Source organism: Heterodontus francisci, chromosome 3, assembly GCF_036365525.1.
Source record: "Heterodontus francisci isolate sHetFra1 chromosome 3, sHetFra1.hap1, whole genome shotgun sequence".
NCBI classification, from domain to species: domain Eukaryota; kingdom Metazoa; phylum Chordata; class Chondrichthyes; order Heterodontiformes; family Heterodontidae; genus Heterodontus; species Heterodontus francisci.
In genome coordinates, this window is record NC_090373.1 from 146,165,151 (window position 1) to 146,190,608 (window position 25,458).

The 25,458-nt window shown below is 43.1% G+C and overlaps 1 protein-coding gene across 1 annotated transcript; it reads right to left on the bottom strand.

Moving 5' to 3' along the window:
- Positions 1–469: 469 nt before the first annotated feature.
- Positions 470–8,365, bottom strand: LOC137353061 (nuclear receptor subfamily 0 group B member 2-like). Its single transcript, XM_068019017.1, has 2 exons — positions 7,674–8,365; positions 470–907 (listed from the first exon to the last, which is right to left on the bottom strand). Exons 1-2 carry the CDS (start codon positions 8,239–8,241, stop codon positions 660–662), a joined length of 816 nt encoding a protein of 271 aa, XP_067875118.1. The 5' UTR covers positions 8,242–8,365; the 3' UTR covers positions 470–659.
- Positions 8,366–25,458: the final 17,093 nt, after the last annotated feature.

The following is a 25,458-nucleotide window of genomic DNA, read 5'->3' on the forward strand; positions in this document are numbered from 1 at the left end:
ATACCTCCAGCAGATGTTCATTGTGCAAGCCAACATCAAGATGGCGTTCAGTGCGATTTGGCCCACAAGTGTGTATGCATTTCACGGATGATATTTTGAAGCCATAATGTTATAACACTCAAAAAATGAGTGGTAACAAGCCCAATTTCTGGCCCCTATTGTTTAAGTAAAATAAGATAACCCACTGAGACAAGGGAGCATGGCATATTCTTTATTGTATATCATTATGTGAAGATAAGTTATATTGATTGAACTAAGTGAACCTGGTCATAACTGTGCCTCTGCATTCTCCTCAGTGGAGGAGAATTTCAACTCATGACAGCCGGCTATTTTTAATTTATTTGGACCATCTCTGTAGCTCCTTTCCTACATTTATTTGTTGTATGTTTATTTATTGCATGTGTTTTAAGAAAGAAAATTTGGGAAAGGAAATGGTATGAAATGTAGATTAATTCACAACTCCAATTTTATTATACAAAACAAACACATAAATAAGCACTTGTCAATAACATGCCTCTATGTACATACAACACATGATGGTTACGATACATATTGCACAAATAGCTGCTACAGATTTGCTACATACACAACAAAGAGTATATTCACAAGTCATAAAAGTATTGAAAAGATTCAAGTGTAGAGGATTATATTCTTGCATTTTAATTCAGTTTTGCACAGAGCATCTCTAAGAGTAACTCGTTCATATTCACTTTGCCCAGGACTGGTCTGAAAAAAAGTTCTGTGACAGAAGTAGAGCTGACCATTCTGAGAGTGGAGAGAATCAGTAGTATTCGAGCAAATCTCGCCTGATCTCCATTGTTCATCATGCTGATGAATTCATTCAGGGTGTGCTGGGCTTCTTGCTGCAGGGCCAGGATGTACTGAGGTGTCCTTAAACTAGGAACATCTGTAATACAGGATAGTGAAGCTCATTTAAAATGGAAGTAATTACATTCATTCACAGATACTCTGTATCATGTTCTGAAAGTCTATGGGGTAGAAATTTGTCTTTAGTGGTAACACAAAGTGGGCGGTATTGTATGGGCTGCCTGTCGTACTCCCTGCCTGATATTCAATTCTAATGAAGTCAGTAGGACTGAAATTAAAGTGTGGTGCATAACAGGCGGCTTATGCGATAATGCTGCCATCCAAGACAAGTTTTTATCCTCATGTACAGTAAACTTAAAATCTCTTTTCTCTTCCTTTATCTCTCTTCAATTTAATTGCTGATGACCTGGCTGAGTTTGGGCATGAACATGAATCTGCGTTCTTTCGTTAAGTGATTAGTATTTTCTCACTTTCAAGTGAATTAGGCTGGTTTATAATTTAGTTTAATTCCAATGTAAAACTTAGAAATGGAATATGTTTCTTCATATGTTTCTGATTTAAAATGTCAAAGTAATGATTTATAAACAATGTGACTGGAAACTGGGCAAGCAAAGTAGGAGCTTACCCCATCAGGAGGGGATACCAAGCAGAGACTAGACACTTCACCACAAGTAATGAGTGAGAACATTGAAGATGCAGACAGCTCAAGCTACTCTCGTGCATTCCTCCGAGCTGAAGCATTGGCAGAGCCTAGCACTGAATTGTCAGACTGTCCACCATTTCATTATAGGAATAGTGCATAAATTGGAGTGTAGTCTAGAGCAGAAAAGAGAAAATATACAGCAAAATGAGGAAAAAATGTTTCTAGTTGAATCAGCTGTGGTGTATTTCTGCACACCCCTCACTGTATTATAAAGAATATGGTATCAATATCTAAAAAATGTTAAAAACCAATGTCTGGGTGTTCCTTTATAGCCCTTTTTGATACAATGGAGTAGACATTTATTTGTGGCCATTTTTAAATCAATTGATTAATGTGTTTGGTTAAACCATGTAAAATAGATAAATTTTGTCACAATAGTGAGCAGTGAAATATCACCTTAAAGCATTAACCAATTCATTAAAAAACACATAAATTAATTTCTACCCATAAAATGACAAATGAACTGACAGAGCATCACCTGATGTATCAATTCTTATTTTATTGGTGAAAACTTGCTATGTCCCTCTTCCTGAATTAAAATGTATCTTGTTCTGCAAACATGTAGCACTTCTGCAAGTATCAGAGAATGCTAAATGTTTCATTTATTTGAAGTTATGTATGAGGGCACAAATTCCTTCTTTTTTATTTCTGACTTTTCCCCCCTTACTGTTCCTCCATGCACCATGCACCTCCTGCATCTAAAAGGGTCTCCACCATCAATGCTGACCATCAATGAATGATCAGCATGCGTATGATGGAGACTAAGATAATTTTTCTTCTCTCACTCCTTGGAAACTCAGCAGAAGGAGTTCAAACTTATATCACATAATGTGTTTGTGTTGTAACTATTACCTTATGTTATTAATATTAAGTTTATAAATGCCATTTCTGAATTATTAAATCTTTCCCCTTCCACACACCCCTCCATCAATGGCACTTTGTGTTGTCTGCTGGAAGACAGGCAATGTTGTTTTCATTATGGAGATGACTGTTTCCTTAACCAACTTCATAGCAAGGCATAAGCTCCCCATTTGATTGCTCTCATTAATAGATCAGTTGAGATCAAGAACTCAACGAGCCAAACCTCTGTCCCTCACTGCTGTGAAACTGCACATTGGTGTTCCATAAATATCAAGCTGCACTGAGATGCAGCAATTTAATCAATATTTAATATTATCAGATTGAAAAATGATTACTGTAAAATACCTATATGTGTTTCAAATTAAGTAGTTAAAGCTCATAGCAGAAATATCAGTTGGAATTGTTTATCATGTGAAAGCTTGTACTGAATATTTCCATTCATATATAATATCAAATTCTATTATGGCCTAACTTTCAAAAGATAAGCTCAACATATTGATGATATGTCAGTGAGGAAAGAGGAAGGTAGCGACGTTTGCAATGTTTTACTTATTTAGAGATACAGCACTGAAACAGGCCCTTCGGCCCACAGAGTCTGTGCCGCCCATCAACCACCCATTTATACTAATCCTACATTAATCCCATATTCCTACCACATCCCCAACTTCCCTCAATTCTCCTACCAATACTAGGTGCAATTTATAATGGCCAATTTACCTATCAACCTGCAAGTCTTTGGCTGTGTGAGGAAACCAGAGCACCCGACGAAAACCCACGCGGTCACAGGGAGAACTTGCAAACTCCGCACAGGCAGTACCCAGAATTTAGTTGGGTCGCTGGAGCTGTGAGGCTGCGGTGCTAACTACTGCGCCACTGTGCCGCCCTTTTCAAATTTCATTTAACACCCAATAGAAAGATTCAAATGAAGAACGGGTACAACTTATTGTACACAATCTACAATAAGTAGCAGATAAATCACTAATGATATGAACAGCTTTAGTTTTTTTTTTAGTTTTAGAGATACAGCATTGAAACAGGCCCTTCGGCCCACCGAGTCTGTGCCGACCATCAACCACCCATTTATACTAATCCTACACTAATCCCATACTCCTACCACATCCCCACCTGACCCTATATTTCCCTACCACCTACCTATACTAGGGACAATTTATAATGGCCAATTTACCTACCAACCTGCAAGTCTTTTGGCTTGTGGGAGAAAACCGGAGCACCCGGAGAAAACCCACGCAGACACAGGGAGAACTTGCAAACTCCACACAGGCAGTACCCAGAATTGAACCCGGGTCACTGGCGCTGTGAGGCTGCAGTGCTAACCACTGCGCCACTGCTACATTATTCCCTTATGCTAATCCCCACCCTACCATAGATACAACCCGAGTTTTCATACAGCATTATTACAAAGAACAAAGAAAATTAGAGCACAGGAACAGGCCCTTCGGCCCTCCAAGCCTACGCCGATCCAGATCCTCTATCTAAACATGTCGCCTATTTTCTAAGGGTCTGTATCTCTTTACTTCCTGCCCATTCATGTATCTGTCTAGATACATCTTAAAAGACGCTATCGTGCCTGCGTCTACCACCTTCGCTGGTAATGCGTTCCATGCACCCACCACCCTCTGCGTAAAGAAATTTCCACGCATATCCCCCCTAAACTTTTCCCCTTTCACTTTGAACTCGTGTCCCCTTGTAATTGAATCCCCCACTCTGGGAAAAAGCTTCTTGCTATCCACTCTGTCTATACCTCTCATGATTTTGTACACCTCAATCAGGTCCCCCCTCAACCTCCGTCTTTCTAATGAAAATAATCCTAATCTACTCAACCTCTCTTCATAGCTAGCGCCCTCCATACCAGGCAACATCCTGGTGAACCTCCTCTGCACCCTCTCCAAAGCATCCACATCCTTTTGGTAATGTGGCGACCAGAACTGCACGCAGTATTCCAAATGTGGCCGAACCAAAGTCCTATACAACTGTAACATGACCTGCCAACTCTTGTACTCAATACCCCGTCCGATGAAGGAAAGCATGCCGTATGCCTTCTTGACCACTCTATTGACCTGCGTTGCCACCTTCAGGGAACAATGGACCTGAACACCCAAATCTCTCTGTACATCAATTTTCCCCAGGACTTTTCCATTTACTGTATAGTTCACTCTTGAATTGGATCTTCCAAAATGCATCACCTCGCATTTGCCCTGATTGAACTCCATCTGCCATTTCTCTGCCCAACTCTCCAATCTATCTATATTCTGCTGTATTCTCTGACAGTCCCCTTCAGTATCTGCTACTCCACCAATCTTAGTGTCGTCTGCAAATTACGATGATGAGTGTTTTTAATTCTCTCCTGTTAGGTCTCTCATGTAAAAATTTGTTACATGTCCATTGTCTTTTTAAAGCACTAATCGGTGACTCATGTGCACGATCACTAGATCACAAAATATATAGGGATGAGGAAGACCAAACAGCTCATCCTAGCTCATCCATCCAAAAGATCTATGCTTCCCTCATCACAGTATCTCACTCTTCTAATAATTTCAGTGTTTTTGCCTCTACTATTCTACCTAGAAGTGCATTCCATATGTTGATCGCTGTTTGTGTTAAGAAAAGCATTCTTACATTAGTCCTAAATTTGTTTTTCTCTGGTTTGAATTTGTCTCTCCCCTTGTCCTACAGTTATGACTTAGTTTGAAATAACATTCCAGATTTATCTTTTTTATGCTATTTCCTTTTCAATATAGCTGTCACCTCCTTTCAAAGCTGAGAAGCCCAAGTTTCTACAGTATTTCCTTATAACTCAGTCATCTGATGTTCTTAACTTGGCCCCCTCCTATTTCTCAACTTCATGCTGCCTCTCGGCAACGTCAAACAAAATACAGCATCAATTTCTACATGTACGCTGATGACACCCAGCTTTACCCCGTCACCACCTCTCTCCACCCTTCCCCACCTCTCTCCACCCTTCCCCACCTCTCTCCACCCTTCCCCACCTCTCTCCACCCTTCCCCGTCTCTAAATTGTCAGACTGCTTATTTCACATCCAGTACTAGATAAATAAATAAAAATTCCAAGTAAATATTGGGAAAACCAAAGCTATTGTCTTCAGTCCCCACCAGAAACACAATTCCCTAACCACTAACTCCATCCCTGTCCCTGATAAATGTCTGAGGCTGAACCAGACTGTTTTCAATCCAGATGTCATATTTGGCCCCAAGATGAACTTCCAACCACATAACTGTGCCAGCACTAAGATTGCCTATTTCCACCTCCATAACATTTCCCAACTCCACCCCTGCCTTAGCTCATCAGCTGCTGAAACCCTCATTCATGCCTTTGTTACCTCTAGACCAAAGCCTGGCTACCCGACCAAACACGACTACGTGTCAGGTTCGGGTCGGGTTGAGTCTGTATTCTGTATCCAGCATTCGGGCTCAGGTTGGGTCGGGCTGGACTGTACTGTTTTGTTTTGTATTGTTTTCATTTTAATCTACAATTTTTTTGTTTCAATAATATGTTTGTTATTTTCGGGTCAGGTCGGGCATTTAAAAAAATTAAAGGACTCGGGCCTGGGTTGGGGTTGGCTGTTGTCGGGTCGGGCCTTAATTTTATACCCAAGCCAGGCTTTGCTCTAGACTTGTTTATTCCGATGCACTCCTGACTTGTTGCCCACATTCTACCCTCTGTAAACTTGTCATCCAAACGCACGTCCTAACTCACACCAAGTCTTGTTCAGTCGTCACCCTTGTCCTCGCTGACCTACGTTGGCTCCCAATGAAGATTTTTAAATTCTCATCCTTGTTTTCAGATCCCCTCTATGGCCTTGCCTCTGCTTATCTCTGCAATGACCTCCAGCCCTACAACCGTCTGAGATACCTGAGCTCCTCCAATTCTGGCCTCTTGTGCATCTCTGATTTTAATCACTCCACCATTGGTGGTAGCGCCTTCAGTTGTCTAGACCCTAAGCTCTGGTATTCCTTCCCTAAACCTCCCTGCCTCTTTTTCTTCCTTTAAGCTGCTCCTTAAAACCTACCTCTTTAACCAAGCTTTTGGTTATCTGTCTTGATATCTCCTGTGACTCGGTCCCAAGTTTGTTTGGTAACACACCAGTGAAGCACCTTGGGATGTTATACTATGTTATTTTATTTTATTTATTTAATTTAGAGATGCAGCACTGAAACAGGCCCTTCGGCCCACCGAGTCTGTGCCGACCAACAACCACCCATTTATACTAACCCTGCAGTAATCCCATATTCCCTACCAGCTACCTACACTAGGGGCAATTTACAATGGTCAATTTACCTACCAACCTGCAAGTCTTTGGCTGTGGAAGGAAACCGGAGCACCCGGCGAAAACCCACACGGTCACAGGGAGAACTTGCAAACTCCGCACAGGCAGTACCCAGAATCGAACCCGGGTCCCTGGAGCTGTGAGGCTGCGGTGCTAACCACTGCGCCACTGTGCTGCCCTGTTAAAGGCATGATATAAATATAAGTTGTTGTTGCTGTTGCCAGGAATTAGACTTGTCTCTCTTCTGAACCACTGCCAGGGCTTGAATGCTTTGCCTATGTCTTGGTGGCAAGACCTGAACCTGGAAGTCAACCTGTGGTCAAACAAGAGCACTGTATAGTCTCAGCATGACTTCCTCTGACTTTGACTGTCTTAGCTATATGTCAGAATTTAATTTGCCTGTTGTTTCAGAGAATCATTGAAATTGCAGCATAAGAAGAGGCCATTCATCCCATTGCACCAATACGTGTGCTAATTCTTCAACTGAAGCTACCAACTGTACTTCCTTGCTCTTTCCCTGTATTCTTTTATTATTTTTCCTTATAGGTTACCTGAGTTTGAATCTCAGCCTCTGTTGATACTAAGCTCTTTGCTTCTCCCTCTGGCTTCCACCAGGTGTGCAGGCAAGACTGTGATTTTTCTTTCCATTACTCCACATGGCTTGCCCACACAACAAATTGCCAATCGTGCCAGAGCACGAGGCTTAGCACATGCAGAAGGACATAGGTTGTTGTGAGCAGATGGACCTGAACCACATCTGCACTCTTAGTGGCTGAACCAGGAATATTATCAATTGGTCAGCAGAAGACCATCAGATCCGATACAACTTTCCTCAATTGGAGAGAATTTTCTGAGTGTAAAGGGTTAACTAGACAAGGAACAGCATGCGGGAGAATTGCATTTTTAAAAATTAGTTATCTATTTTGTGAGTAATAAAAAAAAACAAGTCGTTATTATTGAAATTCTATTTCTTACCTGGATTGAAAAGGGTGATGCCTTTGAGATATGCATATTCTTTGGTGCTGATATCCATATTCCAGAGCTTCATAAGGAATATCTTCACTCTTTGAACTTCCGCCAGAGTAGGGACATTCAAGGCTGTCTCCTGGTTCTGTCCATCCATCACTTTCTGATTCAAGAGAATCTTTCTCAGCAAGCTGGGTGCCACAGCTTCAGCCACCTCAAAGTCTACTCTTTCCTGAGCTAAGCCCAAGACAAAGAGCGGAGCCCAGCAATTTAACACCAGCAGGACCTGATCCCCTTTAGGTAGCTGGCAAAAGGAGGGCAAGTTTTTAATGAAATTCAATGTCTTTAGCAGCACTTCGGAGGCAAGTCTGCAAGTAAGTTCTGGTGTTTTGAGAACAACTTTTCTTCTAAACTCACAGGAGCACCCAAGAGCTGAGGGATGATGGTGATTTCGATAGTGGCAGCAGCTTGCTTCGCTGGGATGATCTTTGTTGAGAATGCTGTAGAGTATGCTGCTGTGCGATCCCTGTCCGCAGTGGCATTTATCAGAACTCACTGAGTGAGATACACAAGCCATTTTTAACTGCCTGAAATCCTTCTGAACCTTATCTGCCTTCACAGTCACTGAACTCTACTTTTATAGGCGCAGCATAACCCCTGCTGTAAAAATACCTTGAACCTCAACTGCCCTCGACTACCAGTTAAAGGCAAGCCAGGCGTGGCTGATTATTTCAATTTTTTTTAATGTTGAATGGTTACCTGATTTCTCTGAATGGTAGGAATGGTGAGAGTTTTATCTCTGCAAGATTATTAGAGAATATATTGTTGGTCACCACGTGTACTGTTGTGAAGGAGACATTCGTACCTTGGTACCAATGACCTTCTCATGCTGCCAACAAAGGTGATGTAATTTTTTTACAGTCATGGGAGTTATATCAAATTCAGATTGTCCTTCAAAACAGCCAAGCCAAGAAAGCGACATGTTTAAGTGACAGTTCCACTTCCTTTGGAAGTGCTTAAATTATCTTGGTGCCAATATTTGAAAGTTAAGATTTAAACTATAATGTGTGGCTGAAAACGTGGCAATCAGGAGTGGAAGTGCTCTGATATATTGAACCACAGAGTTGTGTAATGTGGGTTCACATCCACAACACCCTTAAATGGAAACTGTCCAGTTTTAGTTTTACTTGCTGGGGAAGATGCAGAGTGAAGGCAAAGAGCTTCCCCAAAGAGTGGGAGCATCACAGGGTCAAAGAGAAAAGTTGCCTTCATATGCTTTGTAAAAATGTTTATAAATTGATGTTGGAAACAAGTCAGCTGCCTATTGAGACAAGATTATCAGGAATTAAAAGAGCAGTACATGCCACTATGGCTCAGTCCATAAAGTAAACATGTAACTGAGCCACACAGACCAAACATTATCATAAAAGCAAAATACTGCGGATGCTGGAAATCTGAAATAAAAACATGAAATGCTGGAACCACTCAGCAAGTCTGGCAGCACCTGTGAAAAGAGAAGCAGAGTTAACATTTCGGGTCAGTGACCCTTCTTCGGAACTGACACATATTAGAAAAGTCACAGGTTATAAGCAAGTGAGGTGGGGGTGGGGCAAGAGATAGCAAAGCAGAAGGTGTAGATTGGACAAGGCCACATAGCTGACCAAAAGTTAATGGAGCAAAGGCAAACAATATGTTAATGGTGTGTTGAAAGACAAAGCAGTAGTTCCGATGAAGGGTCACTGAACCGAAACGTTAACTCTGCTTCTCTTTCCACAGATGCTGCCAGACCTGCTGAGTGGTTCCAGCATTTCTTGTTTTTATTTCAGATTTCCAGCATCCGCAGTATTTTGCTTTTATATTAGTACAGATTATGTGTTAACAAACTGAATATTGAACAGCAGCAAGTGCAAACCTGAAAAAAAAGTGGGTAAGCAAACTGAACAAACTAAGATGAAATGAAATAAATGCAAAAAAAAGATTGTAAAAAATGTAAAAAAGAAAAAATAACTAAAAATGAAAGTAAAATGGGGGGCTGTCATGCTCTGAAATTATTGAACTCAATGTTCAGTTCGGCAGGCTGTAGTGTGCCTAATCGGTAGATGAGATGCTGTTCCTCGAGCTTGCGTTGATGTTCACTGGAACACTGCAGCAATCCCAGGACAGAGATGTGAGCATGAGAGCAGGGGGGAGCATTGAAATGGCAAGCAACCGGAAGCTCAGGGTCCTGCTTGCGGACTGAGCGGAGATGTTCCGCAAAGCGGTCACCCAGTCTGCGCTTGGTCTCCCCAATGTAGAGGAGACCACATTGTGAGCAGCGAATACAGTATACTACATTGAAAGAAGTACAAGTAAATCGCTGCTTCACTTCAAACATTATCATGTTCCATTCCCAGTTAGCTGATCTCAACCAGGGTGCCAGTAGCATACAGACTCCCTCGCCCCTGGATTTAGGGTGGCGAAAATTAGCCGGGGTTCCTGCTCCTGATTTCCCTCCAGGGCACCCTTGCTGGATTGCATGTATGTTGATGTTGGATGAAGTCAGGCTAAACTATGTAGGCTCCTGTGGTTGAATAGCCTCTCTAGGCTCACATCTGGGGAACAGCACTTAGATGAGGTAGCACAGGGTGACTGATGATCTCTGAGGAGACAATCCCTTCAGAAAAAATAAACAAGGAAGAAAAGTGATCGGAAAAGAAAGGGAGAAAACAAATCCAATTGGTAAAGAAAGGAGAGTTTAAAAAACCCACGAGCTCTACCAACTAGAAGGACAAGGGCAACAAATGTATGGGAACACCACCACCTGCATGTTCCCCTCCAACTCACACACCATCCTGACTTGGAACTATATCGCCTTTCCTTCACTGTCACTGGGTCAAAATCCTGGAACTCCCTTCCTAACAGCACTGTGGGTGTACCTACCCAACATGGACTGCAGCGGTTCAAGAAGGCAGCTCAGCACCACCTTCTCAAGGGCAATTAGGGATGGGCAATAAATGCTGGCCTGGCCAGCGACGCCCACATCCCATGCTTGTATTAAAAAAAACTCTCTGGGTGTAACATCTAACCCACATTTTTCAGATCAGAAGTTTGAGGCCTCAGCAAAATACCGAAGTCATTGGAACAGAGAGAACATGGTCGTTCACACCTTGTCAGTATCCGTGAAGATTAAGTGATACAGGATGGAGTGCACGCTACAGACATCTACTCAGTAAAACGTGCTGGACACGAAACGGCAGCCCTTACAGAGAAGCGTAAAAGTTATTTTGATAACTCCCGGAGGCCTCACAAAAATGATTTGGGCTACTGCCACACTGGGCTCCTCCCCATCCCTGTTAGGCAAAACCCACCCAACTCTGACAACTGTCCCAAGGGCTGATATACGCTGGTCAAACCCTGGCGAGCTGCGTCTAAGTGAATGTTCCAGGCAGACATCTTGTCACATTTTTGTTAATGAGGTCCGTCCATTAAAATGGACGAGGCCTTTTGCAGCAGTTACCGAGCAAAATAAAATTGCCTAATCTGGTTGGGTGTATTTCTGGAGATTTCATCATATGGCCTCCTGCCTCAAATACCTTGACCCCGACACTCCCGCCATTGTTCCATCCTCCAGGTCCACTGTCCTACCCGCTAATTATAAAGGGAACAGACTCTTTGGGCCTGATATTTACAGGGAGGCTGTAATCGATCAATGAATGCAGTCAAGCTGGAGGTGTGGAGGCCTTGCCAATTTCAACAGCAACGCCTCATCTAAATAAAAGGTGGGGACGATGCCTGGCAGTTATTGGGGTTCAGGGCCGCAATTCGGCGTGGCAAAGAGCCGGGGAGGCTCTGATCGAGCTGCAACTGGGGCCAAGATGGCGGAAGTCTGGCCACAATTTGGGGCAGTGCGGGGTGTAGCCCGGTTTAAGAGAGGCCCAAGGCTTTTTGAGAGTCAGAGGGGAGCACTCCTGCCGCTAATGGCCCATAAGTACCTGAAAAGTACATTTTAAACTTACCCACCCAGGATCTGGCTCGCAGCAGGTTTTGACCGCCAATCCCCCGCTTAGGTCTCTGGTTGATAATGCAGATTGTGTCCTTATTGAGAAGACTGAGCTTCCGACCACATATTCCCACCATCACTTTAAGACCATCTATTTCAACCTCCAATCATCGCCCAATTTTGTCACTGCCTTAGCTCATCTGCTGCTGAAACCCTCATTCATGCCTTTGTTACCTCTAGACTTGACTATTCCAATGCACTCCTGGCTTGTTGCCCACATTCTACCCTCCAGAAGCTTGAGGTTATCCAAAACTCTGCTACCCCTGTCCTAACTCGCACCAATTCCCGTTCACCTATCACCCCTGTCCTCAGTGACCGACATTGGCTCCCTGTCAAACAATGTCTTGATTTTAAAATTCTTATAATTGTTTTCAAATATCTCAATGGCTTCATCCCTCCTTATCTCTGTAATCTTCTCCAGCCCTACAACCCTTTGAGATAACTGTCCTCCTCTAATTCTGGCCTCTTGAACATCCCTGATTTAAATTGCCCCACCATTGGTGGCCCTGCCTTTAGCTGCCCAGACCCTAAGCTCCAGAATTCTCTCCCTACACCTCTCCGCCTCTCTACCTCGCTTTCCTCCTTAAGACAGTCCTTAAAACTTACTTTGACCAAGATTTAATCATCTTATGTAATATCTCCTTGTGTGGCTTGGTGTCATATCTTGTTTCATATTGCTCCTGTGAAGTGCCTTGGGATGTTTTATTACATGAAAGGCACCAGGTAATTATAAGTTGCTGTTGTCCTGATCATAGACATGATATTTAAAGTGGAATCCTGTTTCCTTCCTGCGGGTGTCCTGTTCTCCTGCTCAAACGAACAAGTTAATATGGGGCAGGGGGGGCACAGTGGGAAGGAAGCAGGATTGGTGCGGGTAACTGCAACCTGTTATTTTAACTGCTCCTCCACCCGTTTCCACCAGTTGGGGGCATTTAAAATTGGAGCCTTTATTAACCAATTGAATTAATCCTAACTGTTAGTGAAACATCTTTTTATTCCATGCTTCTCCAATATTTTTATAACTAATAAATGAAAATGTTCAAAGAATAAAACACAAACTTGTTTAATTCCCATATGATATCTTCAATTTCTGGAGACTCGAGGACAATCCTGGAGGTTTGGCAACCCTTAGCGGCAGGCCCACAAGTTCTGCCGGCCGACCACCTGGGTGTTCAAATTCTCCCTCAAAATGCGGATTTGATTTATGTTCACATATGATCTTTCCTAAAAGGTGAATTTTGGCAGTCTCCGCTTTGCTGGGTGTTTGGGCAATCTTTTCCTATGATACTTAAGAATACCTGAAAGGAAAGCAGAAAATGCTGGAAGTACTCAACAGGTCAGGCAGCAGCCGTGGAAAGAGAAACTGATTTAATGGGCTGAATTTTACCAAACACCACCCCCCAACATCAGGGCTTATGGCAAGGGGGGGTGGGGGGTCTATAGCTCGGGGAGAGGCCTGCCACGGGCCTTGACGCCGGGAAGGCCCACCCCATATTACCAGCGGCGGCGAGGCCTCGTGGTGTCTCCCCCGCTGCTCGGCGCCAGTAGACACATTTAAATATATTAGGACATGTAAATTAAACAATAATTACTTACCTGGTGCTGTCGGCCATCCCAATCTGATATTACAGTCGGTGGCTGGCACTCCCACACTGTCTGATCTCCGACCAGTAAAGTGTGACGGAACACTGGTAGGGACGGGGGAGGAGTATATCAGTGCAGTGGGGGGTGGGGGGGAGTGGGGTCAAACTTATGTGATTGGTCTAGGGAGTGATGGTAAGAGATAAAGTTAAATATTTCTGACCTTTTGGGAGGGGGAAGGTCAGGTACACAAGGTGAGTATTTTGAGGGGGGAGAGGGCACGGGATGAAATGTAAGGCCATTGTGGGGTGGGAGAGGGGCTGGAAGGATATATTTAATTATTTTTAATACTTTTAAATTCAATATCCCTTTAAAAATTAAAATTGTCATTAAAGGCTCTAAGCCCTTTAAAAATGGTGCCTGCGCGGTGGCGCCGGACGCCACTGGAGGGGATGGATCGCCTGCCCCCTCCATATCATCGGGGGGGTGGGCTGTCCGCCCCAGCCATGTAAATGAGCCACCGCGTTTAATATCAGGGCAGCTCCGCGGAGCAAATTCCGCCATCTTTGAGGCTCACCACCGCAAAATTCAGCCCAACGTTTCCAGTCATTAATCTATCATCAGTTCTGATCAAAGCTCAGTGTTCGTTGTCATTACTCCACTAACACTGACTGCAACATCTGGAGTCTGCACATGGGCAGAATAATGTGGGAACCCAGGAATTGGTGTCAGTGATTCTATATTTCTCCTACAGTGGGCTATTAAGGATCCTCAGACTGCAATTAATTAGAAATCAATGAAAGTGACATAAATTTTCACTCTTAGGCTGTTCGTCTCGTTGTAGGAACCCTTGGAAAAGTTATACCTTGTTGAATGAGGTGTAACTGAGTTTTTAACAGTGTATTAACATCATAATTACTGCTATACACGCTCACTGACCCTGAAAAGCTAATTTTATATTTGGGGAATCTCAAGTTTCTCCATAATAATTAAAAGCCGCATTTTAAAAAAAACTTTTAAAAATCATTTTTTTGAAATTTTATTTATCTTTGTTTTAGCTTCTATCGTAATTCAATCATAATAATTGATTTCACTATCTGCAAATTTAAATTAAAAGTGAAGGATATTAAGTGCTTTTAACTTCCTGGCTGGTGTGTGTGAATACTTCAGTCGGTGGAATTTTACATTTTCCCCCATGATGGGTTTGGAAGCAAGGAGAGCATAAAATCGGGTGGGATGGTGGCAGGATGAATGGTCTTCCCACCCCACCACCAATTGAAGCCCATAACTGGGTAATTAACCCCAAATAAAGGCCTCTTCCCGCTGCAGCTGCAATTACCTGCATGGGAAGCACAGCACGAAACACCGTGTGGGCGGCTTCCCAGCTCCGGGGTGGGGTCCTTCATTCAAAGGCACTTAGTGACTGAACGAGGGACCCAGCATTGGGAAGGAGGAGTGCTCGCTGAGGGTCACCTCTTGCTCTTGCTGTCGTCCCCCACCAATCCTTCGCAACCCCCACCCAGTGAGACCCCTCCCGCCCTGACCTACCTTAAGCCTGGTTCCAGTGCCACTCCTCAGTGTCTGGTTGTTGCAGCTACAGCAGCAGCCACCGTATCCGCGGCGCTCTGATTGGCCGGCAGCTCCACAAGGCCAGGACTTCTAGTAACGGGGTCCTAAATCCTGTGGAAGGCCCGCCACTGTCCAGTTAAGTGCCTAATTGGCACTAAATTCGGCGGGTCTTCAGGAAAAGAGGCAGGGATCAACGCGTTGGTTTTCCCTGACGTCGAGATCCCCGCCGCCAGCATAAAATTCCCCCCCAATGTGATTGGCTACTTACCTACTTACTAACATCACTGCTGCTATATGTCAAGACATCCCTTGACCTGGGACCAGATTTTAAACTGCCACTGGGAAAGGGGAAAACCATGCCACAGAGATCGCTAGATCTTTGTGGGCAGCTTTCTTCGAGGTCAGCGGCAATTGTCATTGTTTCACCACTGACAGCAAAAATCCAGCCCATAAGAGCATAAAAAATAGGAACTTAGGCCATTCAGCCCCTCAAGCCTATTCCACCATTCAATGAGATCATGGCTGATCTGCAGCCTAACTCCATAACCTTTGCCCCATATCAAAGAACAATGAACAAAGAAAATTACAGCACAGGGACAGGCCCTTCGGCCCTCCAAGCCTGCGCCGATCCAGATCCTCTATCTAAACATGTCGCCTATTTTCTAAGGGTCTGTATCTCGTTTCTTACTGCCCATTCATGTATCTGTCTAGAAACATCTTAAAAGACGCCATCGTGCCCACATCTACCACCTCCGCTGGCAACGCGTTCCAGGCACCCACCACCCTCTGCGTAAAGAACTTTCCGCGCATATCCCCCCTAAACTTTTCCCCTTTCACTTTGAACTTGTGTCCTCTAGTAATTGAATCCCCCACTCTGGGAAAAGGCCTCTTGCTATCCACCCTGTCTATACCTCTCATGATTTTGTACACCTCAATCAGGTCCCCCCTCAACCTCCGTCTTTCTAATGAAAATAATCCTAATCTACTCAACCTCTCTTCATAGCTAGCGCCCTCCATACCAGGCAACATCCTGGTGAACCTCCTCTGCACCCTCTCCAAAGCATCCACATCCTTTTGGTAATGTGGCGACCAGAACTGCACGCAGTATTCCAAATGTGGCCGAACCAAAGTCCTATACAACTGTAACATGACCTGCCAACTCTTGTACTCAATACCCCGTCCGATGAAGGAAAGCATGCCGTATGCCTTCTTGACCACTCTATTGACCTGCGTTGCCACCTTCAGGGAACAGTGGACCTGAACACCCAAATCTCTCTGGACATCAATTTTCCCCAGGACTTTTCCATTTACTGTATAAAAATATCCCTTAATACCTTTGGATAACAAAATTCTATCCATCTCAGATTTAAATTTTACACTTGATCAAGCATCAATTGTTGTTTGTGTAAAAGAGTTCCAAACATTTACCACCCTTTGCATGAAGAATTGTTTCCTAATTTCAGTCCTGAAAGGTCTGGCTCTAATTTTTAGGCTATGCCCCTTAGTTCTAGACTTCCCAACCAGTGTTTCTCTCTAACTATACTATCTATTCCCCTTAATATCTTGAAAACTTCAATCAAATTGCCCTTTAACCTTCTAAATTCTTGGGAATACAACCCTTGTTTGTATAATTTCTCTTTGTAATTTAACCTTGGAGTCCAGGTATCACACTAGTAAATCTACACTGCACTCCCGCCAAGGCCAGTATATCTTTCCTACACCAGAACTGCTCACAGTACTCTAAGTGTGGTCTCACCAGTAATTTGTATAATTGTAGCATGACTTCATAGAATCATAGGGAATTATAGAATGGTTACAGCACAAAAGGAGGCCATTCAGCCCATCATGTCTGTGACGGCTCCCTGCAAGACCAACTCATCTAATCACATAGGCTGTAGCCCTGCAAATGTTTGCACTTCAGATAATTATCCAATTCTCTTTTGAAAGCCACAATTGAATCTGCTTCCAGTACACCCTCAGGCAGTGCATTCCAGATCCTAAACATTCGCTGCGTAAAAATGTTTTTCCTCATGTCGCCGTTGCTTCTTTTGCCAATTGCCTTAAAACAGTGTTGTTTTATTCTCAACACTTCTGCCAACGGGAACAGTTTCTCCCTATCTACTCTTTCCAGGCCCTTCACAGAGTCATGATTTTGAATACTTCCATCAAATCTCCTCTCAATCTTCTCTAAGGAGAACAGCCCCAGCTTCTTCAATCTATTCATGTAACTGAAGTCCCTCATCCCTGGAACAATTCTTGTAAATCTTTTCTACACTTTAATGTCTTCACACTATGGGGGGAGACAGAGAGATTTTAAAATTTGATCTTGATTGTTTCTTTTGCAGATGGGGGTGTATTTGAAAATTTGATCTTCATGGATTTTTCTGGAATTTTTGCAAAGAGTGTCTCTGTTTTTCGGCTCTGTTTGGGGGACGAGAGAAAATTGAGACAGCTGTTTGAGCATTGCTGTATTTAATTCCAGCATTTTCTGTTTTATTTCAGCATCCACAGCATTTTGCTTTTAGGCTGTGCAGGCATTTTGATTCATTACCCTTCGCAGCAGGAGCTGGCAGGTAGGTTTTTGTGCATTAGAGACAGAGGCCAGAGTTTTACGGCTCCCCCACCAAAGAACGAGATGGTGGCGGTGGGGAGGGGGTAAAATAGAGTGGGAGGCTCGGGGGGCCCTTCCTGACCCGCTCCCACCTCTGCCAGCATTTTACATGGGGCAGTGGTGGCAAAAATCAGCTCGCTCCAGGGCATTTTACCGTTAGCAAGCGGGTGGCCCAGGCCCGAGAAAAGTTGCCTGTGCCCAATGGAGGGCCATCCCCGAAGCCCCAACCACCCCCAACGCGCCCCCCGTCCCCCCAATCGACCACCCATGCCTCACCGGGGCCCGACCGATCACCCCCAGCCAGGCCCCAAAAACTTACCTTTTCCTGGGGCCGTCCTTCCTCATCTTCTTGAAGCTGCCACTGATTGGCCGACAGCTCCATTAGGTGAGACTTCCTGCCTCAATGTGGTGGAAGTCCCGCCTCAGACCAATTAAGGACCTGGGGACCGTAAAACGTGGTCTGGATCCCCAGGCCAGGTAAAGGTGGGATCACCATCAACTTTCCGGTTGGTGGACGGCTCCCGTCCGATAAGGGTAAAATTCTGGCCAGAATTACAAAGTGGGAGCTGCACTTAATCTACTGAATTTTTGATAATATGAGGAGACAGAGAGATTTGAAAATTGATCTTGATTGTTCCTTTTGCAGATGAGGGTGAGAGATTTGAAAATTTGATCTTCATGGATTTTAATGGAATTTTTGCAGAGTCTCGATAGCTGGGACGTGATTTTGTTACAATTGGGGAAAGAGAGAACAGAGAGCAAATTTCGGCCGTATTTTCTATCTATTTATTTTAAATATGTCATGGATGTCCCTTTTCCATGACATTTTGTGAAGATCTCAATGGGTCATTTGTCTCTCTTTCCTCTTTTCAGCATGTTTCCACCATCACCTACAAATGAAGGGGCTGAGTGAGGAGGCTATCAGCTCGAACTTGCGAGATTCAATGGCTACATAACTGAGAAGATCCAAGATCTCAATAAGAAGCTAAAAGATTTTGAATTTGTGTATATGTATTTCAGCTTTTGCAATAAAATTTGTTCAGCTTTACTCAAACTTGTATTCTGAAAAGTGTTTTTTCTGGATGGAGATTTTGCTAGATTTGATATATCATGCCCAGACTTCACTGAATAAACAACATGATACACCAGTACACTGAATGAACCAAATGGGCAATATTAACACAATGAGGTTATATCATTGTTCAAACAGTTCTGACTGCAACGGGCCTAGTTACTGGGACAGTCCAACTGCTAAATGCCACCTCAACTGGTGGTTCAACTGGTGCATGCCCGCAGCTCAACTGGTGAACGAGCAGGCAGTTTAACTTGTGAAGTGCTTTTCATTTCCCAGTTGGCAACTGCTTTGCGAACTGGTACAAGTAACCAGAAATGCCTTCTGGGTAGAAACAGGGTAATCTTCTACCTCAACTCCATCACTGACCACAAAATCCAGGCTAAAGTATCACAGCAATATGCTGCAGTTATAAAAACAAGAAATGCTGGAAATACTCAGCAGGTCTGGCAGCATCTGTGGAGAGAGAAGCCGAGTTAACTTTTCAGGTCAGTGACCCTTCTTCAGCATCTGTAGTATTTTGCTTTTATTTTTTGCTGCAGTTCTATGTTGATATTCGTTTGTTTGCACTCTGAGCTATGTTGATATACCACAACCCCACAGTATATACAACTGCATCCATGTAAAAATCCTTAATTATAAGTATCCACACCTCATAGAGCCCCAGTGAGCTCAACCCACTCACCTCTCTTCTGGGGTCTCTCCCATGGCTACTGCTCTGGGCCTCATGCAGTACCAGCAATGGCCACCACTCCCAGTGGGGCTGCTGGTACTCCTGAGCTGCCAGCCCTCTGATTGTCCAGCAGCTCTTGGGGTGGGAGCTTGTCCCTTAATAGGAAGACATTCCCAAAGGCGGGCAGTTAATTGCCTGGCTGCCACTGAATTCAGCCAGGGGTCCGACAGAGGGCCGAGGCATGTTTGCCCCCGCCCCCCACCTGCCGGCTGATCACCGGGATCCCCATCGCCGATATAAAATACAGCCCGTAGAATCATTATGGCACAGAAGGCGGTCATTCAGCCCATCGAGTCCATGCCGGCACTCTGTAGAGCTATCCAGTCAGTCTCATTAACCCACTTTATCTCCATAGCCCTGTAAGTTTAGTTCCCTCAAGTGCCCATGCAATTTCCCTTTGAAGTCGTTGATCATCTCCGCTTCCACCACCCTCGTAGGCATCAAGTTCCAGGTCATTAACCCACTGCATAAAAAAGTTATTTCTCACATCCCCTGCAATTCTTGCCAAAAAACTTAAATTTGTGTTCCCTAGTCCTTGTACAATCTAATGGGAAAAGCTTTTCTTTGTCTATTTTATCTAAACTTGTCATAATCCTGTACATCTCTATCAACTCTCTCCTCAATTTCCTTTGCTCTAAGGAGAACAACCCCAGCTTCTGTAACCTAGCCTGGTAGTTAAAATCCCTCATCCTTAGAATCATTCTGGTAAATCTCCTCTGCACCTTCTCAAGGACCCTCACATCCTTCCTAAAATGCGATGAACAGAAATGAATGCAATACTCTATTTGTGGCCTAGCCAGAGCTTCATAAAGGCTCAGTGTGACTTCCCTGCTTTTGTAATCAATACCTTTATTTATGAAGCCCAAAATCCCATATGCATTGCCAACTACTCTGTCCTGCCACCTTCAAAGATATATGTATACAAATTGCCAGGTCTGTCTGTCCTTGCACACTCCTTAGAACTGTGCCATTAAATCTTTATTGCCTTTTCCTATCCCTTTTACCAAAATGCATCACCTCACACCTCTCTGAATTAAATTCCATCTGCCATTTCTCTTCCCATTCTGCTGGCCTATCTATGTCCTGTTGCAGTTGATTGGTATCATCCTCACTGTTTGCCACATCTCCAAGTTCAGTATCAAATTTTGAATTTTACTCTATTCCAATATCCAAGTCATTTATATACATTAAAAAAAACCTGTAGTGAAAAAACAAAGAAAAAGATTGAAATTCGGCCTCTGAGGAGAATTTCACTTCACTTAATCCAGAGAGCAGTATGGCTACTGGAGATGGACAGGACTGTACTCAAGTGCCCCTCATTCCTTTATCTACAAATTAATGATTCAGGCGATAGGCAAAAGAAATTGCTCATCACGGAAATCTGACGTAAAACAATTGCAGCAATAGCTTCCCATCAGAACATCCTAGGACCCAGGAATACCTACTAATTGAATCCAGCTACCTTGGTGGAGTAAACCTCATTGGTTTTCATCTGGAACTGAAAAACTGAGGTTTTCCCTCAAGGGGAGGTGGGTTAGGAGAAGATGAAATTGAAATTGCCTACTTTCTCTACCTTAAATTACCCAACTTGCTGCACTAAACTAATGGTAATCAGACAGAAGTTCAATTTAATCTGCCTTTAAAAAGAGGATGATGTGTGATGTTGAAGGGGGTCTGAAGGAGGAAAGGAGAAAATAAATGTATAGGGGAAAGTTTTATCATGAAAAATAGTTCTTTGGCTTTTGTAATTCACTGAAAACTCTGTGCTCTACAATATCCGATGGTGTGTGCACTATACGGCTCTCTCCTTTGTTTGTCATTTCACCATGGGCAAAGTCCAAGACCAATTATTGTTTGCTTTGGCTTCCAATTGGAAGCATTGAGCATATTATTTCCTAAAAGGCGGAGCAGATTCTGGCTAAAGATAAGCTACTGTGTCTGACCTCTAATGCACTCTAGTACGTGCATCCTTGCTCACTGAAAGTAGCTCTTTATCACTGATGTCCATCAGCTAACATTTATAATGATCCCATAAATGGAAATGTGATCTCCTTTCTGAAGGCTGCTATTTCCTGATAACGCTGTAATATAATATTATTAATTTCCGTCTACATGCCAGGTTCAGTGAGAAACATGAATAGTGAAATCTAAGTAAATTAAATCTCCAAATTGATTTTAAGTTGTTAAATGTTTTTGGAAAATTAACTTCACTGTATTCAAATGTGGCCATTGGTTGCATTTTCAGCCCAATGCAGACAATAGTTCCAAGGGCACCAATTATATATCTTCTTGGAAGTGATACAAAAAACATGGCAAATCCCAGATGGTGGAGGTTGTGGGGAGGGGACAGTTGGAAAAGGACACTGGGAGGTCAGCCAGCAACAGCTGTGGAACCTAGAAGAGCACTGCGGCTCCTACTTACTCTACAATAAAAAAGGTGTCATTTTTACTCCCCATTTTGGTGGCGGTTGGTTTCTAGGCCATATCTATAGCAGCAAAATCTAGGCAGAGCAGGCCTGGCACCTGCTCTGCTCAGAGCAGTTCAATTTCCCTGAAGTGTGCAAAAACACAAATTAGCGCCTCTGTAGCATAGCAAAAGGCCTAATGCATGTTTTAAGCAGCCACACCTGACACCTCAAAAATGTCTGAGGCCTGTATAGCATTAGATGTTTTTCGAGCGATCTTAGGACACCCTATAAAATTGGTCATTTTTGCCCCTGTGTCCTGCCTGTAAAACAAGGCTAATGATGAGCAGTTTTTATCCACCATGTCTCCAATCTCGAGTCCTCTGGGAGGAACAAGGCATTTTTCCAGATCAAGAGAAGTAAGTCAGATGGTTGAGTCAAATCTTGCCACTCTTGCATATGGTCCTGGTGATGGATTCAATCATAGCATTTGTAGTTATCGTCGAACAAGTCAGCTGCCCGTCCTCTCAACTCAATGAATGTAGCACAAATTCAAATGGCAGGAGAAATCATGTATGCCAGTGCAAGAGGAAGAAGAAGTAACAGTTCTGTCTTTGGCTTTTTTGTGATCCATAGTGACAGAAGTGTCTGTTGAAGGGGATGAAACCCATTGACATTGGATTCAAGGAGTAATATTTAATTACAAATTGGTTTTTTTAATGCCCTTCTAGCACTTGAGTACATTAAAACATGCCTTACTTTACTGCCAGTACTTGCATTAGTACACATGGAGAACAAAATTGGCCTTGTTATGTATTGCAAAAAAACCTCTCTGCAGAAAGCACTTGTACTATACATTTTTTTTATTCTTTCATGGACGTGAGTGTCACTGGTAAGGCCAGCAATTGTTGCCCATCCTTAATTGCCTTTGACAACAAAGTGGCTTGCTCAGCCATTTCAGAGGGCAATTTAAGAGTCAGGCACATTGCTGTGGGTTTGGAGTCACATGTAGGCCAGACCAGGTTAGGATAGAGGATTTCTCTCCCTAAAGGACATTAGTGAACCAACTTTGTATTATGACAACTAATGATAGTTTCATGGCATAATTACTGAGACTAGCTTTCAATTCCAGATTTTTATTTGTTAATTTAATTTAAATTCCACCAGCTGCTGTGGTGGGATTTGAACCTATGTCACCAAAGCATTAGCCTGGGCCTCTGGATTACTACCTCCGTGACATTACCATTACCACCATAAACTATCAAGTGCAATGGCCAAAATTTAAAAGAGCTCAAAGAAATTATTTAATCATTAACGTGTTACATTTTAATAGAAAGTGGCCAATTATATCAAACATCATGAAAAACATGCTGATTTACTCAGTTTCATATTCCACCAACTTCTTAATGTTTAGTCTTTTCTACGCTTTGTCATGGTGTGAATCAGTGTTTGAATAAAAAGTGGGGGAAAATGCAAATTCTGGAAATCTAAAAAAAAACAATAATTTCCAGAAGCACACAGCCCCACAGTCAGTATGACACACCCTGGGGCAGAGCAGACCAGCCCAGTCCTTCTTCGGAGAAAAAGACCAAAAGGTAAACAAGTTGGTTAATTTAAACATAGAAAAAAATGGCAAGAAGAGCAAAAACGTAAGCAACACAAGCAATCACAAAGGGAAAGTTAGCAGGTGAATGGCCTGCTTGAGCATAAGAACATCAAAAAAGGAGCAGGTTTTGTGAAAGGGAAATCATGTTTAACCAATTTATTGAATTTCTTTGAAGAAGTAACATGTGCTGTGGATAAAGGGGGTGGATGTACTGTACTTAGATTTCAAGAAGGCATTTGATAAGGTGTCACATCAAAGGTTATTGCAGAAAATAAAAGCTCATGGTGTAGGGGGTAACATTTTGACATGGATAGAAGATTGGCTAGCCAACAGGAAACAGAGACTAGGCATAAATGGGTAATTTTCTGGTTGGCAAGATGTAATGAGTGGTGTGCCATAGGGATAAGTGCTGGGGCCTCAACTTTTTATAATTTATATAAATGACTTAGATGAAGGGACCAAAGGTATGCTTGCTAAATTTACTGATGACACAAAGATAGGGAGGAAAGTAAATTGTGAAGAGGACATAAGGAGGCTACAAAGGGATATTGATAGGTTAAGTGAGTGGGCAAAGAGCTGGCAAATGGAGTATAATGTGGGGAAATGTTAAATTGTCCATTTTGGCAGGAAGAATAAAAAAGAAACATATTATCTAAATGGTGAGAGATTGCAGAGCTCTGAGATGCAGAGGGATCTGGGTGTCCTGGTGCATGAATCGCAAAAGGCTAGTTTGCGGATACAGCAAGTAATTAGGAAAGCTAATAGAATGTTATCGTTTATTGTGAGGGGAATTGAATACAAAAGTAGGGAGGTTATGCTTCAGTTATACAGGGCATTGGTGAGACCACATCTGGAGTATTGTGTGCAGTATTCGTCTCCTTATTTAAGGTAGGATGTAAATGCATTGGAAGCTGTTCAGAGAAGGTTTACTGGACTAATACCTGGAATGGGTGGGTTGTCTTATGAGGAAAGGTTGGACAGGCTAAGCTTGTATCTACTGGAGTTTAGCAGAGTAAGATGCAACTTGATTGAAACATATAAGATCCTGAGGGGTCTTGACAGGATGGATGTGGAAAGGATGTTTCCCCTTGTGGGAGAATGTAGAACTAGGGGGTCACTGTTTAAAAATAAGGGGTCGCCTATTTAAGACAGAGATGAGGAGAATTTTTTTCTCTCAGAGGGTCATGAGTCTTTAGAATTATCTTCCTCAAAAGGCAGTGTAAGCAGAGTCTTTAACTATTTTTAAGGCAGAGGTAGATAGATTCTTGATAAGCAAGGGAGTGAAAGATTATCGGCGGCAGGCGGGAATGTGGAGTCAAGGTTACAATCAGATCAGTCATGATCTTATTGAATGGCGGAGAAGGCCTGTGGGGCCGAGTGGCCTACTCCTGCTCCTAGTTTGTATATTTGTTTGTAGGAGAAAGCCATACTGCCTCTCAAGCCTGCTCCACCATTCAATGCAATCATGGCTGATCTTCAACCTCAACTCCAATTTCCCACCCAATCCCCATGCTCCCTGATTCCTTTAGAGTCCAAAAACCTATCGATCTCAGCCTTTAATGCACTCAACAAATGAGCGTCCACAGCTCTCTGGGGTAGAGAATTCCAAAGATTCACAACTGTCTGAGTGAAGAAATCTCTCCTCATAAATGACTGATCCTTTATGCTGAGTCCATTCCCCTTAGTTTTAGGCTCTCCAGCCAGGGAAACAGCATCTCAGCATCTACCTGTCAAGCCGTCTCAGAATCTTATATGTTTCAATGAGATCACCTCCAGAGAGAATAGGCCCATTTTACTCACTCTGTTCTCGTGGGACAACTCTCTCATCCCAGGAACCAATCTAATGAACCTTTGTTGCACTCCTCTAAGGCAAATACACTTTTCCTTAGGTAATTAGACTAAAACTGTACACAGTACTCCAGAGGTGGTCTCACCAATGCCCTGTATAATTGCAGCAAGACTTCCTTACTCTTGTACTTAAACCCCCTTGTAATAAAGATCAACATACAATTTGCCTTCCCAATTGCTTGCTGTACTTGCATGTTTACTTTCTATGCTTGGTGTACAAGGACACCCAAATTCCTCTGAACACCAACATTTAATATTTTCTCACCATTTAAAAAAGCATTCTGTTTTTCGATTCTTCCTAACAAAGTCAATAAGCTCACCTTTCCCACA

Coding starts and splice junctions, on each gene's coding strand:
- LOC137353061 (XM_068019017.1), bottom strand. CDS start 8,241: ATGGCTTGTGTATCTCACTCAGTGAGTTCTGATAAATGCCACTGCGGA. Junction 908..7,673: donor CATCACCCTTTTCAATCCAG/GTAAGAAATAGA, acceptor CCTGTATTACAG/ATGTTCCTAGTTTAAGGACA.